The 15,904-nt window shown below is 40.1% G+C and overlaps 1 protein-coding gene across 3 annotated transcripts; it reads right to left on the bottom strand.

Annotated features, from left to right (window-relative positions):
• Positions 1-6,124: 6,124 nt before the first annotated feature.
• On the bottom strand, positions 6,125-14,613 carry LOC129755959 (nuclear pore membrane glycoprotein 210). 3 transcript variants are annotated; one of them, XM_055752678.1, is made up of 10 exons: positions 14,309-14,613; positions 11,989-13,099; positions 10,044-11,929; positions 9,882-9,978; positions 7,673-9,730; positions 7,465-7,603; positions 7,351-7,404; positions 7,071-7,220; positions 6,816-6,986; positions 6,125-6,756 (listed from the first exon to the last, which is right to left on the bottom strand). In XM_055752678.1, the coding sequence occupies exons 1-9, from the start codon at positions 14,476-14,478 to the stop codon at positions 6,826-6,828; spliced, it is 5,826 nt and encodes a 1,941-aa protein (XP_055608653.1). In that variant the 5' UTR covers positions 14,479-14,613; the 3' UTR covers positions 6,125-6,756; positions 6,816-6,825. The 3 variants fall into 3 exon arrangements, with proteins under 3 accessions (XP_055608653.1, XP_055608652.1, XP_055608654.1); XM_055752677.1 differs by having other exon boundaries at positions 6,125-6,986; XM_055752679.1 differs by lacking the exon at positions 7,071-7,220 and having other exon boundaries at positions 6,125-6,986.
• Between the last annotated feature and the right edge of the window lie 1,291 nt (positions 14,614-15,904).

Genomic DNA, 15,904 nt, shown 5'->3' with positions numbered 1-15,904 from the left:
GTACTGGAATCCTCTTTTATATAAGCTTCATCGTCCATGAGAATGCACGCATCTGGCTTCTGCCAAATCCAATGATACAGCTTCCGGGCTCTGGTTTTGGCTCGTGATTTTTGTTCAGCCGTTTGCTTGGACACTTTCTGCTTCTTGTATGTCTTCAGGTTGTTCCGCTTCTCGATCCGCTGTACCATTCCGAGCGACGTCCTAGTTTTTTTCGCCAAATCCCGTATGGACATCGATCGATTCCGGTTGATGAGGTTAATTACCTTACGGTCCAGATTTGGATCAGATGGTCCTGGTGTTCTGCCTCTTCCTGGCAAATCATCGAACGTATAGTGTTCCCCAAACTTGTGGATGATGGATTTTACGCTCGCCGGATGAATGCCAAAACGTTTCGCCACTTCATTCATTGAGATGCCCGGGACGTGTCTCGCTTTTGCGGGACGGATGGCATTTCGTTCAATTGTGGATAATATTTTTAACAAATCGGTACCCTTGGTGCGACCTCCTGTTTGACCTCTCTGGAGTAATGGACGCCTTAAGCGGTTAAAACAGTTACGCTCAAAATTACTTCGAAAGTTCACTAGCTCCAGGTTCCCGTTCAATGAAATTAAATTGAACGATGCTACAAGAAGATATTGCAGTTACAACCGTTTTTGCTATCGACATTATGTTGCACGTAAGCAAAGGAGCTTCATCGCAATCCGAAAAAGTTCTGGAAATTTTTCAACTCAAAACGGAAGGAATCCGGTCTGTCTGCGGTACTTCAACTAAATGACAAAATTGCCTCATCTCCTGCCGAAAAATGTAACCTCTTCGCAATGCACTTCTCCAGTATTTTCTCTGGTCTATCGCCAACTGCTGATCAAATTTCCGCAGCCGTCACATGATTGCCCTTCGATGTGCTGCATCTGGATGTAGTTCCTATAAGCGAGGAAATGGTTCTAGAAGCCATTTGTAAACTGAAGTAGGTATACTACATTAGCCGGACAGGATGGAATTCCGACGTGCGTTTTTAAGAAGTGTCGCATTCTTCTGGTGAAAACACTAACCCACATCTTTAACCGGTCCCTAGAACAACAACAGTTTCCCGACATCTGGAAAAGATCACTTGTGAGCCCAGTCCTTAAAAAAAGGTGAAAAGCAAAATATTCTTAACAACCGTGGTGTCACATCACTAGCTACCTGCTCGAAGGTATTCGAGAGGATCATACACGATTTTATTTTCTCAGCCTGTTCGAACTGGATCTCTGAAAATCAGCACGGATTTTTTTTCTAAAAGTACCGAACGTTAAGGAAAAATCCCACCACAAATTTGACAATTTTTACATCATATGGCATATCAGAAATGGATGGCGGAAAATAAATGGATTCAATTTATACTGATATTTCGATAGCATTCGATTCAGTAAATCACGATATTCCCCTGAAAAAATTGCAACGTTTGGGATGTTCTGAACGATTATGTACCTACTTGAATAAAAAGTTATCTAACGAGTCGCCGATAAGCTGTTAGAATTGGTTCTGCTGAATCTCCCGATTTTATTCTTTCTATTTCTATTTTAGTCTGGGGTTTCTATTCTATTTTAGTCTGGGGTTCCACAAGGCAGCAATTTGGGCCCTCTGTTGTTTACAATGTTCTGTAATGACATTAATTTACTTCTTATTGGCTGTGGAGTTCTCCTGTATGCCGACGCCCAAAAAATATTTTTGGTCAAAAACAGTTTAGCTGGTTGTTACGAGCTACAAGGCTTCCTGGACATGGTTGTGAACTGGTGTGCTGATAATTTACTGGTGTTAAGCGGGCCACAGACTACACAACATTTGTACAAATGCGATGAAATTCGATGAAATTTTGTCGCTGTAAACACGATTTGCATAGTGTACTGCTTGAATGCGCGCCCAAACGGTTGGAGTAAAATCTGTCGGGATCGAAATATTTTATACAAACCATCCTCCCAGCCGGAGTGGAGATGGTTTTTTTTTTGTTGCTGTTGCTGTTTTCGCCAGCAATCGTTTGCGTTCGCGTGAAATATGTTTGTATCGTGTGTGGGCGAGCATAGCTCAAACAATCGTCGTGGAATCATCGAATTTGTACGGGCCATTTGTGTAGTCTATGGCCCGCTGTTTCAATCTTTTTTTTTTTCAAATCATTAAAGGTCCATTGTTTCAAATAAATGAAGGGCGAACACGAAATTATTGCAACACCGAAAATGTCATGCCAAATTTCTTACAACGTTTAGAATCAAAACAACATTTCAGGGTAGTTTTATACATATATTTACTTCAAAAATCAAAAGAAAAGGTAATCGATGGAGCCTTGAGTGTAAAATTGAACGCATTTTCGCTTGATGCCCTCCATCAAAGTCTTTACAGTGTCATCCAGTACTAGTTTCTCAGTTTTTTTACGGACAGTCTGGCGGGTTCATGTCCTTTGGAACAAAATAGATAGACATTGGCCTCATAAAATGAAGTTTAATAGTAATTTTTCAATCCCTTAAAATTTCCTGGCAATCGGATGAAAACTCGAATTTTGCGAAAAAAATTCGTGGAAAACCTTTATGTAGCCCAGCTCTTTTCTTTGCATTCTGGACGTAGCTCTGCGATATGCCGATCTATTTAGCCAAATCACGACTCGAGACGTTGGGATTTGCTTTAATCATTCGCTTCACCTTTCCCTCCGTCTTTATGTTCTCAGGTCCCGATTTTCTTCCAGCTCCTTTGCCGTGGTCCACTCTGGAGACGGTTGAATTGTTAATGTTCAACATTTTTCCCAACTGCCGGTGCGACAGGACAGGAAATTTCAGGTGTTTGGAAAGAATTTGTTCTCTCGACTCGCGTTGGTTCACCTCCATTTTCGTTGAATCGAAAAACACGACTTCGAGTTTGACAGAAAGTGTCAATGAGAAAGTGTAAAATTCGGTTGATTTTTACCCAATGGTAAAAATGTTATGCTCTGTTGAATGTGTCGCAATAATTTCGTGTTCGCCCTTTAGGAGTTCGTCTCAACTCCAGAATATTTTGGATTAAATCAGTGTTGTTTTATTTCAGAACCCTAACTTTCTATGCGTGTAGCGTGTAGCTATTTAATTCTTTTGAAAAGTGCTTCAGATTAAAGATAGATTTTTCTGATTCATTTGTAAGTATATTTTAAGCTGAATTTAATAATCGAATCCTTCTCTGGAGCCACGAATTGACTATCAATTTGACATATGGGGATTTTTTTTTATTATCTGACAATTTGCGCCGGGGGTCTTCAGATTTTCCCCAAAATTGAAAATTTGGTTCATTTTTGCGACTTAAAAACACATGTATTTTTTCAGATTTCTAACATTTTTATTTTTTGAGTTAGCTTCGGTTAGATTTTTTTGTCAATAAAAAATAACCATTTTTCAAAGCTACATAACTCTGTTATTTTTCAACGGAAATTATAAAATAGCACATCAAAATGCATTGAAATTTTATCAGCTTTCCAAATAAAATAGTTTAAAAAAAATAAATAAAGACCTTCAATATGAAAAGTTGTAAATAAACTTTAAATGGCGTCTAAAAGTACCGGCTGCACCACCGAATATTTTGCAAAAAATACCGTTGAATAGCTCAATTTATGATGCAACTTTCATCTGAAGACACCAAAGTGGGCCATCAACTCCTTGAAGAGTTATGAAAGCAATAATGACGATAAATCTCTTTTTTTGCGACGAAAACAAACAATGGTCGAACAACTGCACTCACATATGGAGGTAGCGCGCACTTCTAACAACATGGAAACAAAAGAACATACCAAAGCAGGTAAAAAACACTACTTTTTCGTGCTTTATAGAGTGTTTGCAGCATAACTGTCTTTAAATTTTAACCAAAATTCTTAGTATTGTATTGTTAATGTGATATAACAAATAATGGAAATGTTGCTTTTACAACCTGGTTATATGCTATATAACTTATTAACTTTTTGATCAAAGATCATTGTGAAGCATAATCAATGCCAATAGTAGAAGGTTCAGTCCCTGTGTTTGGGATCACAAAAATGTGATTAAAAAATGAAATATAGACGTGCTTTACATAGTTTTTATATCGGGAGCAAGCACTGGACACCAAAATCCTTTCCCATTGATCAAAATCAAAGAGTGTGACACAAATGTAGAAATAATCGAAGAGCTCAGTATGGCCAGCCCAGGCTGTAAAAAGCATCATTCCCATTGTAGGTAATATGACATTGAAAATATGATACTTTTACCGTATTCGTTTTCTCCATTCGCCCAGTTTTGAGGTTTACCATACTAGAACGAACATAATTCGTCGTCAGTGTTTTGCTACCTCGATCGCTCACAAACGAATCTTCAGTGTTCCACCGTCCATTTTAGATCAAATCTGGAGAATTACGGATGCAAAACAGAGCGCATAAACTTCTAAAAATGACAGCAAAATTTGCAAAACTTGTTGTGACCTGTTGCAAAACTGGGTATAACAAATGCGTTATTTGATTTTTGGATATAACATGAAGTCAGTTTAACTGCAATACTCTACCGCCCCTACTTTCATTACAGTCCCATATGCAAAAACAAGCAAGCGAGAAAATCAGCTTTTCCTGTTTTGGAATACATTCTTAAATTGTGATCACCACTTTCGGCATAAACGAAAATCGTTTCTAGGTTGTCATAATAAATCGTAAGACCTGAAACTTTCGAAACTGGGTTGTTGGTAAGGTCGAGAGAACCATTTTTATTCATTATGGGACTGTTAATCGACCATATTTGAAACCTCTTTCAAATCTACTCGCATAACAGTCCCATACAGAATATTTTTTTCTCACCAAGCTACTTTAAAAAACTTAAATTTGATCATTTTTGAACTTCTAAATGCAATTTTCAGAAAAAGAAACATACAAAATATCGTTAATTCCCCATTATAAGTTGCATCTTTTTACGATTTTTGATTGTATCCGATAGTTTTTCGCTCAGGAAGTCATTCCTAAGGGAGTCAGACCTGCCTTTGAAAACTCGTGTGCATCATTCGACATCAAGTGAGTTTAATTTTTTTAAATGATTCAAAGCAATAAATCAAAGACTATTGCGCCGAAAGAAGCATTGAAAAGTAACCAAATCCGTGATATTCGGGTATATTTCATATAAGACAGCCACAAATTGTTATTTTTTTCGAAATTTGTAGAACAAAACCTCTTTTTCAGTATTTTAGTTTGAATCCCTATGTTGACCTAAAATGACGAAAATTCATATGGGACTGTTATGCGAGTGGGGGCAGCCTACAAAGCACAAAAAAATAGTGTTTTTACCTGCTTTGATAAGTTCTTTTGTTTCCATGTTGTTAGAAGTGCGCGCTATCTCCATATGTGAGTGTAGTTGTTCGACCATTGTTTGTTTCCGATGCAAAAAAAGAGATTTGTTGTCATTATTTCTTTCATAACTCTTCAAGGAGTTGATGGCCCACTTTGGTGTCTTCAGATGAAAGTTGCATCATAAATTGAGCTATTCAATGGTATTTTTTGCAAAATATTCGGTGGTGCAGCCGGTACTTTTAGACGCCATTTAAAGTTTATTTACAACTTTTCATATTGAAGGTCTTTATTTATTTTTTTTAAACTATTTTATTTGGAAAGCTGATAAAATTTCAATGCATTTTGATGTGCTATTTTATAATTTCCGTTGAAAAATAACAGAGATATGTAGCTTTGAAAAATGGTTATTTTTTATTGACAAAAAAATGTAACCGAAGCTAACTCAAAAAATAAAAATGTTAGAAATCTGAAAAAATACATGTGTTTTTAAGTCGCAAAAATGAACCAAATTTTCAATTTTGAGGAAAATCTGAAGACCCCCGGCGCAAACCCGTCAGATAATAAAAAAAAATCCCCATATAAAAGCGCCCATTTGAAATCCCATCTCAATCCACGAATAGGCTATCAGCAGCTAAACCAATCGAAGTCTCGGTTGATGACTACTTTTTCAGCCAAGTACCTAGTGGCTCCAGAGAGTGAAACTATTCCATTTACATTTGTTTCCTTAAAACGGCACTTACCTAAATCGTCCGCATCGATGAGCTCGTATGTTAAACAATAAACATAATAAGTATAGAAAAGGCTGTGATATGACGAAAGGAAAACTGAGCATTCTCATTTCAAAAATCCATTTTATATTCGCAGTCATATGTCTTAAACTATGATGATGAAAAAAGAACACATGTTAAACAAAACAGAAGAAAAAACTCCTACCCCTTGATTAAAAAAGAAATAATAATATTATCCATAATAATGATTGCATGACGCGGTTTTGAATGACTGTAAACCCGATCGAACCTGACAGGTCGGAGGAACGGAAAACCCTATCTATGCCCTAAGTTACTTTTGAAAATACCTAACTAACGGGTCGGAAGGTTTATTGTATTAGTTCCCTATAAAGAATTCAATTCATTCCTGACGTATTACAATGGAAAGAGTATCATTCGGATTTCAAATAAGTATCTATGTTTTTCTTAGATATTCAAAGATCTTAGCAACTGCAGTAACTGATTAATTCGACTGTTTTTTTTTTCTCACAAAACAAACCAAAACTTCTCGTTATCCCGTAAGGAAGGAACAGTTAAAACTATGTTTATCGCAATCGTCGATATTATTCATTCAAATGCACGTTCATGTTCAATTCGCACACACGCGATATTACTCGGAAAATCTCTAACTTTGATAAATTATGTACAGATGGATGCCCGTGATCCAATGAATGTCCAAATGTTAAACACACCTAGCTAAAGAAATAGAAACTGAAATTGTCCAAGCTAACGTAACCAATTGAGTACCGTTTTACCTGAATTTATTTATAGTTGTCGCCGATGGATTCGTTTCTGTGGCGAGAGTAACGTACTGTCCCCATAAATTGGGGACCCCGGAGAACTGGCTCCGCTGGCACTTGAATTGAAATCGGAACCCGATGAAAAATGGCCTGCCCCTGGAGGAGTAGTGTTGTGACTTAGATTGCCTGAGGGGGGAAAAGAAGATTTAAAATTGTAAGTGGATTGCTACAATTCGAAATTGTTTATGTCTTTGAAGCAATCTTTCTCACCTAGACCAGTGTATGGTGAGGAGGGTCCGAGGTGCAAGTTGCCTGCTCCTCGCTTTCCATCGACAGTACCCGGACTAGCGAACGGATTAAAGACCATTCGCGTTTGTCCAAAGGCTGCATTGTTATCTGCCTTGAATGGTGAGTTAATCACTGTGAGTGCGTGACATGGAAAATAGAGCGAAAGCAATCATCAGTGCCGGTGTACTTTAATTACGTAAATGGAAATTGAATTGAAACGTCGCGTCCCGACGACGTTGCAATGGGAATGGGTTTTACTTACCGGTAACGTTTGGGTCCACCATTTTTTGTCGCTGCGGAAAGCAGAATACGAAAACTGCGAAAGGAGAAAGAGGGTTAGTGTTTTTGGTAGGTTTTGCGACGGCATCAAACATACCCCAAACAGTAGCCGCGAGAACAATCAGAGCTGAAATTAGCAACCCAAAGTTGCTTACATAGCTCAGAAACAGATTTGGCACATTGTATAACGGTTGACTAGCACATTTTCTAATCATATGAGGCGATTGGATCGGGATCTGGGAAAATTTAAAATTAGATTACATTACGAACCGAATTTTATTTGGAAAAAAAATGTATGAGCTTACCCTCAGTGTCTGATGCGTCAATGGAGAGTGAACTGCAACAAACAAATCCTCACTGGAATCCAAAGAGTAGGAACTAAGGAATCTTAACTTATACTGAACCGAGCCAGTATTTTTCTGCACCAATACAGTTTCGAGCAGCGATGGATTGGAAGCTGCCACCTCGATCTTTTGCAGTACTCTATCGATTCCTCGGATGGTAACGGTCTGTGATCCGACCTGGTCAATGGAGATTGCCTCCGGTTCCACGACGACAGCCGGAACAATTTTCAAAGTGGAAGTATCGACCAGGCCACCACTTCCAAACAGTTTAGCCTCCAGTTCAATGTTCTGTTCGCTGGTTTTGATGAGCGAGGTTAATTCATCGATTGAAGTCAACAGGTCAATGTCACAGGTGTAAGCTCCGATCAATGGATCAAAACTTGGGTAGGTTTTGAAATGTTTCAAGATTGTGGATGAAGGATTTTGTTTCGAGGATAATTTGCAGCTGAACAATCCGGCGTACGATCGATCGATATTTTCACCGCAAGTCGATACATTCTGAGCAATCACGTTGACAAATTTGTCGAGCTGTTGGTGATTTTTGATAACCAGATGGCCTCGATATTGTTGACCGTTGAAAACATCATATGATTTGAAGAATTCTATTCGATCTGCTTCCAAAATATCGATTCCAAATCGTAAACCTCCTGATCGGTGATCACCGTGTCGGATGTAAACTTTTTCGTCTTTTCCTGCAGGCGTTCGGGTCCGAGAAGCTACAATCTGAGCTATTCCATTGCGAGCATCAATCTTGACCAATCCTTCATCAGAACTCTTCCAGTCAGCTACCGTTCCAAGCAGAGGTGATTCGAAACAAACGATGTCTCCAACCGAATAAACGGATTTTTCTGGGAAAACTGCAGTGGTTTCACCGACTACCAGTTTTACGTAGTCATCGCTAAACTTCACTCCGTTTTTGTCCTTCAGAGATATCTGTAACATATCCGATGTCTCTCGAATCAAATCCAAACCGATCGAATAGTTGGTGCCGGTATTGATCAACACGTTTCCTTTACGAGACAGCTTATGCTTGAGCGCACTAACATCCTCAATGCCGTGGGAGAATTCATTCCCCAGATTGTCATGTAACGAAACTCGCAACTTCAAACCGATTCCTTGTGGGATGAAACTTTCCGATTGTTTAAGTGCAACTGCGGATTCAAGCGTCGTTAAGATGTAATGAATGTTCTTAACCTCAATCGGTATCGTAAGAGACTGATCAAACGACGATGCTGCAATCTGGACGCGACCAATACCATCTGAACTTTTTACCAAACCATCTTTACTGACTTTGACCACAGAACTACCACTTCCTTCTTCCAGCTGGTAGACTGCGTCATCCAAATTTGCCTTCAACTGAACGCTACTTCTCGGTGGAATCAAAATCGAATCATAACGGATGACTTTCGGGGTCTCCAGCTCCAAAACACGGAACACAGTAACTTCGCTTTTAGCAGTCAATTTAACTCCATTTCCAGTTACCAGTGTCACGTGCAAAATAGCTCGTCCCGGAGCCAGAGCCTTAACCCGAACTCCAATGGCATCTTTCTCCCGATATTCGACTCCAGCTTCCTGGAACACTCCCTTCACCTCCAAAACATCTTCATGATCGGTGGACCAGTAAATCTTGACCGTGTCCAAGGTTCCCAGCACCAGCGGTGAAATCGATGGCATCGCCCAAACGTGAGCGGGCATAACAGCTCCCACCCTCAATCTCGTCAAGGGCATACGAATTTCAATCCCGGTCAATGGAACCACGTGAACATTAACCGTATCTTCCGAGAACACAATCTGATCACCGGTGCTCGGATCGATACCCATACAGCGTCCGGTTACCTTTGAGTGACCGATTTTCAAACCCTCCACTAGACCGGAATCGATGGAAATGATGTCCTGGTGCTGGGCGCTGTACACGATGGCACCGTCTGGTGGCGATGGACCACCTTTGGAGTAGATCTGAAGGCTGCTTCCCACCAGAATGGTGGCATTTCGGGGAAAGAGCGATAGCGGTGGGAATACCTGAAGAAAATTATCAAAATGGTAAATTATTTTCTATTTCAGATTTTGATTTTTTGGATTGTAATTTTTTTTTGTTTAACTAGCCATGAGCATATACTCGGGTTCAGGATTTTGTCATATTTTAAATTTTTTTAGTGATTAGGAAACTTACCTGAACGGAAGCCGGAGAGCTGGATATCTGTTTTTCTCCGGTGCCAGAACTTACGACAACCTTCGTTTCTCCCAATTCCATTCCGGTTAGGATGTATCTTAAAAACAAAAAATATTCACAATTTAAACTCAATTCCTATTCTGAAATTTGCTTTTCAATTACCTAATCTCTCCAGCGCCCAATCCTCCTTGATTCGCCAAAACAACGCTCAACAAGTTCGGATTGTAAATCTCCTGACCAAGCTCGTAGATATCCAAACGGTCCCGCTCCAGCTCCAGCAGCCGATCGTTGTTGTCGTAAATCCGGGCGATCGCCTCAATGGTTTTCGTTTTTTCTACCCGATCCGGTGCAGTCAGCACAATTTTCCCAATCGTAACGACCGAAATCTGCAAAAAGCTCGGCTCGGTGCTGAGACATTGATCGACTATTTCCAGTTTGACCTCTCCCACTCGTTTCGGGGAAATGACCAGCTGTCGGGTGGCGTCGTCATACTCCACCGTAACGATTCCCGAATCGGAAGAACGAATATCGTAAAAACCACTGCCCTGGGCGATTCGAATTCTTTCGACGTTTGTACGAGCTAGGAACAGTACAATGTGCTCGTACGGAAGCAATGTTTTGTTCACAGATAGGAAATTTAGCTCGTTCTCGATAACCGGTTTCACCAACGGGCCTTCCGTTGTCTTTTGAATTCCGAAGTGAGGAGTTTCAGCAGTGATTGAATGCTTTTGCAAAATATCAGCGCGATATTTCGAAACAACGGCTTTTACTTTGAAGTTGGCATCCAACGCTGGAAGACTGGTTTGAAGAAAATCTCTTTTTGGAATGGCAACTCCTTCGAGGAGATCTGTTTCGGTTTTTTGTTCGTAGCTAAGCTGGTCTAATGCTTGGTTGTCATCGGCTAGAGTGAATTGCCAATCCAGGAGTAGAGATGTTATGTTGTTCAACTTGCGATTGTGAACATCAAGCACTTCAATGTCAACCAATAGCTGAGCATTGTCGGACTTGACATGCATCATAGAGTTTCTCCGTTCTAGAGGACAGCTGCTTTTCATCTTTTCGGTGGTATAGAGATTTACGAATCTAGGTTTTACGCAATGGACTTTTGTTACGAATTCCGTAACGTACGGAACTACGTTTGGAGCATTCAAGGTGTTAAACACTTGCAATTTAAGATTGTAGTCGCCAATCTTTCGGCACAACACCCTCAAAATGTGTTTGTCTTTGGAGAATCCGCTTCCAATCTCAACCGCCTCCACATTCCGCTGATCGACCACGATTTGCTTCTGCAGCTCCGCCTCCGAATTGAAAATACGCTCCGGTCCGTTATAGTAGATCAAGTTTCTGGACGAGCCAATTGGTAAAACAACCTCATTTTCAGTCGGATTCAAAATTGCCAACTTTTCAAAAACATTCAACGACACCTGATCGCTCAAAACTTTATCGAAATACCGGTAGGTTATTTTCATATTGGTCTGTCCCACGCTCGTCGCCTTTAAATACAACAGTCTACAAGCATTATCTGCCAACTTGCCCTGAGCTGAATTAGCCTTGGCCGTATCGAGCAAAAAGATCTGCTGGCTAAACTCCAGCTCAAAGTTCAAGCTTTCGCAACTGGTAAAAGCTTTCATCGTTCCGTTGTGCTTTGCCCAAAGAGCTACGTGAACTGCTACGTAATCCTTCACAGTTGTTTCTAAGTTGTAACGGACAACTTCCAACTTCACCGGGGGCAAAAACAGAACGCTGGCAGCCACGTTAATTTTATTATTTCGGGCCAAAGCGACACGAATCTGCGTTGATTTGGAACCACCTTTTTCGTTAATGGTAACTAGACCCTTAGCCAAATGATCCAAGCGGGTTTCGGCCAATCCGGATTGAGCCACCGTCACCAAGGAACTATCCAAGCTGGACCACAAGTAGGAACCATCTCCGCCGGACGCTGCAAACTGGATCTGCTGCCGACGCACAGTCGGATCATACGGGATGATGACTTCTTCCGGTTTGATAACCAATCGGCTGTATACTATCAGTTCGGCCTTTGCGTTTAGCTAAAATTAAAAATTTTGTTTAAAATTATATTTAGACAAAGTGTGACAAATAAAACTACCTTATCAAACTTTCCAGTCACTGGTCCACTTCCTTCGTTAATCGTTTCTCCGGCAATGCGACTTCCGTTGCTGGTCCTACGAACCGGGTAAAATAGCGTCTCATCGAACGAAGACTGGATCTGGTATTTAGAACCCAAAGTTATCTGATGGTCATCTGCGGTAAACAAGTCGAGCGCAATCTCATGATTTTCGCCTTCCACCGTTACCCAGTTATAGTGTGGAAGCAGATTTATTGCCAACTTCTTCGGTTCAGCAATCGTGATCGAAGCCTTTGGAAGCAGTGCTTTCGAGGACTGATCCTCCGATGTTCCCACACCGTGGGGTACATTACGATCCCTTAACAGTACAAACGTTCGACCAAGCTTAAGGCCCTTGGCTTCGCTGTTGGAAATGCTGGCCAGGGCGGTGTCTTCAATTTCCAGGTAATACTGATTGTTCAAAGCGATCTCGTGCAGCTTGCCTTGCTTCAATTGTAAAACCTTGAAGTCCACAGTGTCTCCAGTCATAATATAAACATCGCTTGGATCCAGAATAAGATTAGCCAGAACCATAATATTGACTTCAACCGGTGGAACGTGACTGTACTCTGCATATGGAAGCTTCGCAGTAACCTTAGCTGAACCGGTGTTGATACCTTCCAGCAAAACCATGTAACCTTGAACTCCATCTATTTCCAACTTCTCAACGGCCTTAGGGACACTATGGAATTTGCTCTCGGAAAACGTCAAAAACCTCAATACCTGACTCCAATCGCCCTGGTGCCGATTGTCGGAAGACGTTCTATGCGAAGCGAGCTGCCAATTGAACTCGATTCCCTCCAAAGTGGTGAAAGCATTGCCCTGGGAATCGAGGGCCCACAGTTCGAAAGTTTCCGGTGCTTCCTCCAGGTACAGTTCCCGGGTGGTGGTCAACACTCCGAGCTGATCAATCACGTCCAGGATGACGTCGCACCGTAGTATTCCTCCGGTCGAGAGGTCCTCGGCCAAAACTATGGCGGTGTTGCGACGTTTCTCTTTCTGGATAACGGTGACCTGAACCCGGTACGAGCAATCGTCTTCGGTGTCTTCGTAGACCGGCGTTATCTGGATCAGATCCAGACGGGATGAAGTCCTGAAAAGTTGGAAGTTTCATATTTTGATATTAGCCTCAACTTTGTAGAACAATTTTTGTCTCTGATTCTTCAAACATAAAAATCAACGTTCTTAATTTTATCGTTGTAGACTGTGACTAATTTTTGATCGTTTTACGTTATGGGGAACGGTCTAACAAGTAAATTTTTTGAAGACACCAAACAACTAAAATGAAAGACAAAATCAGGATTTTTTAAGGACACTTCTCTAGTTTGGTGGAAATAACATGCAGTTTCGCTTCGGTTGCATAACTAAAGGGGGAATGCGGGTACTGTAAACGCCTCAATTTATGCAACTGAAGTGAACAGACCCTTGACTGGCCCGCAGTTTGAATCGAAAAAAAAACCTTTCAAAAATCACCTGAACCGAAGATTATCACCGGTCTGGTTAATACAGAGTTTTTCTAAAAATCAATTTTTCAAAAATCAGGACAATTTAAGCGTTTTTTTTTTGAAAATCAGGACCTGGCCCCTCGGGCGGTTAATGAAAAAAAAATCGAAACCATTGAGTTAGACTGATTCATCAATTATGAAAATACAAAAAATTGTAAAAACAAAAAAAGAATAGACCCGAATGACCCGGGTGGTTAAAAGGTCTCAAATAAATTATAATAATAATAATTGAGTTAGACTCTAAAATTTTCTTGAATTGTCCTGATTTTCAGAAAAATGTCTAAATTTTACTTGAATTTGAAAGATGATCATCCAGAATTAAAAATAATTTAAGTGCTATATTAATGCGTTAGTTCTATTATACAGAGGTAAAGGTAGGTTAAATTTTCAATTTTTTGCTTAATGTTTTCGTTAAAAATTAACTAGTGCCCACGGAGACTAGCACACTTTTTTCCGTAGAACTTGTGACTATCGATTTTTTTGGTTTCTCAACCTTCTGTATCTTTTATAATAATAATAATAATAATTTATTCATTGAAATTACGGTAGCCTTAAAGTTATATGTAACTATTGCACAAGGTCAAGCAAATAAGTTCTACAAAAAAAAACAATGACATCACTCAACGGCAATAAAAAAAAATCATGAAAGCCGATGACCTTGCCGAGGGATCGTATTTATTTTTTCGTTTACCGATGAAGTCATGAATCACACGGTCTAGCTGACCAATAATTCAGGAATTTTCACGAAATGCAACGCCGAATAATGAAACAGGGGAACACCGGTACGGCAAACTTACCATTTGAAGCAGCCCTTTTCCACAACCTCCAGCGAAAAGTTAACCGAAATATGATCGAAAATCGGCAGCAAAACGCGTGGATAGTTGAGCTTGGTGGCGTCCGATGGCGTACAGCTGAGACCGATTCCGACGAGCACCAGCAAAAGCGGTGCCAGCGGGGGAAACTTCATTTTCCCCTGAAATTACACCAATTTGAAGAGTTTAACTGCTTTAATTTCACTAAAAAATCATCCACAAAAACGCGTGCTTTCCTGAAGAACAGCACAAGCTAGCAGGAGGTAATGCGTGATTTTTCCGTTCGTCCGTCTACAAACCGCAACTGCGAAATGTAAACAACAACAACGAAGAAGGCGGTTGGAATTTTATCGTTTTTGTGAAGAAGCGCCTCATCGGCCAAAACAAGGTGTGTATATACACTCAGAATCGAAACAACCCAAAATTGACTTTGCCAAGGCACCAAAATTAAGTTCAGCTGACTTTCTTCATTTTGGGGTGTTGTCAATACACCAAAATTAAAGTTCGATGCTCGAACTGGCCACCCCAAAAAAATTTCCCTTTTGTTTTCAGTTAGTTTTGTTTCGTTTTATTCTTGTGTAACCTAAAAAATCAGTCGTACCGAAAAAACAAAGTCTGGTAAAATGAAATGCAATATAAATAACTTTATAATGCTTTTCTAAATAATGCATTCTAATTTATTGTTTTCCAGAATTAAAGTTTTTCATCGATGGTACCTTCTCCAAAAGCCGTACCTATCTTCTTTACAACATGACTTTCATCATGCCTCTAGCGAATTTTCGGAAGAAAGAAAAACATTAGTGAACCGAAAGAAGCGGATGGCGATCTGGTGCAGTCGCGAAATTTGCCTACTGAAAATGGGACCTCCGGTTAGCACTACGATGTGAACTCAAGATTGTGATGACACGGGCCGTTACTGAATGGTACCAATCGCCGGAAGTTTTCGAAATGAGAAGATTTCGGTAGTTCCGATAATTAATCGTAGCCGCTCGTCTAGCCACAGGAGAGACATCAATTTTAGTGACGATTTTAGCCTAAATTTCTTCAATATCAATCGTGTAGGTCAGACCAATTGATAAATGAACAATGTAAAATTTTCTATCAGTTCCGTTCTGGCAATAGTGTTCTTCCTGACTGTTTTCAACGAAAATTATTCCGGGAAGGGGAAAGAAACCGATTCGTTTTTCTTTGAATTGCTTTTTCGATTCAAAAACTGTTGCCGAAATTAGTCAATTGTGAAAAAAGTAGTTTGGAAAATAAAATATGTTTTGGAAATATGAACGAAAAATATCGTCTTTATTCTACACTTATAATCCCTTTTGATAATTAGTTCATCAAATGAAAAAATCCCAAAAAAAATCCCTGCCGCATGACATGCCCCAAAATTAAGTTGCAAAAATGACGTTTATTCTCAAGTTTGGGAAAACCCCCTCAAACTTATTTTCGTCGGGAGCCAGTTTCATCCGATTTTGCGGCATTTCAACTTGGTTTTGGGTTCTGCCGGCTTAGAGTGTATTCAGGAGGTGTTACACGCTAACTTTTGGCTACCCCTTAAAGGCGTAAAATTGACCCGTTATTGAG

This window comes from Uranotaenia lowii, chromosome 3 (genome assembly GCF_029784155.1).
Source record: "Uranotaenia lowii strain MFRU-FL chromosome 3, ASM2978415v1, whole genome shotgun sequence".
NCBI lineage: Eukaryota > Metazoa > Arthropoda > Insecta > Diptera > Culicidae > Uranotaenia > Uranotaenia lowii.
The sequence above is the reverse complement of the archived record's forward strand: the minus strand, read 5'-3'. Positions and strand labels throughout refer to the sequence as shown.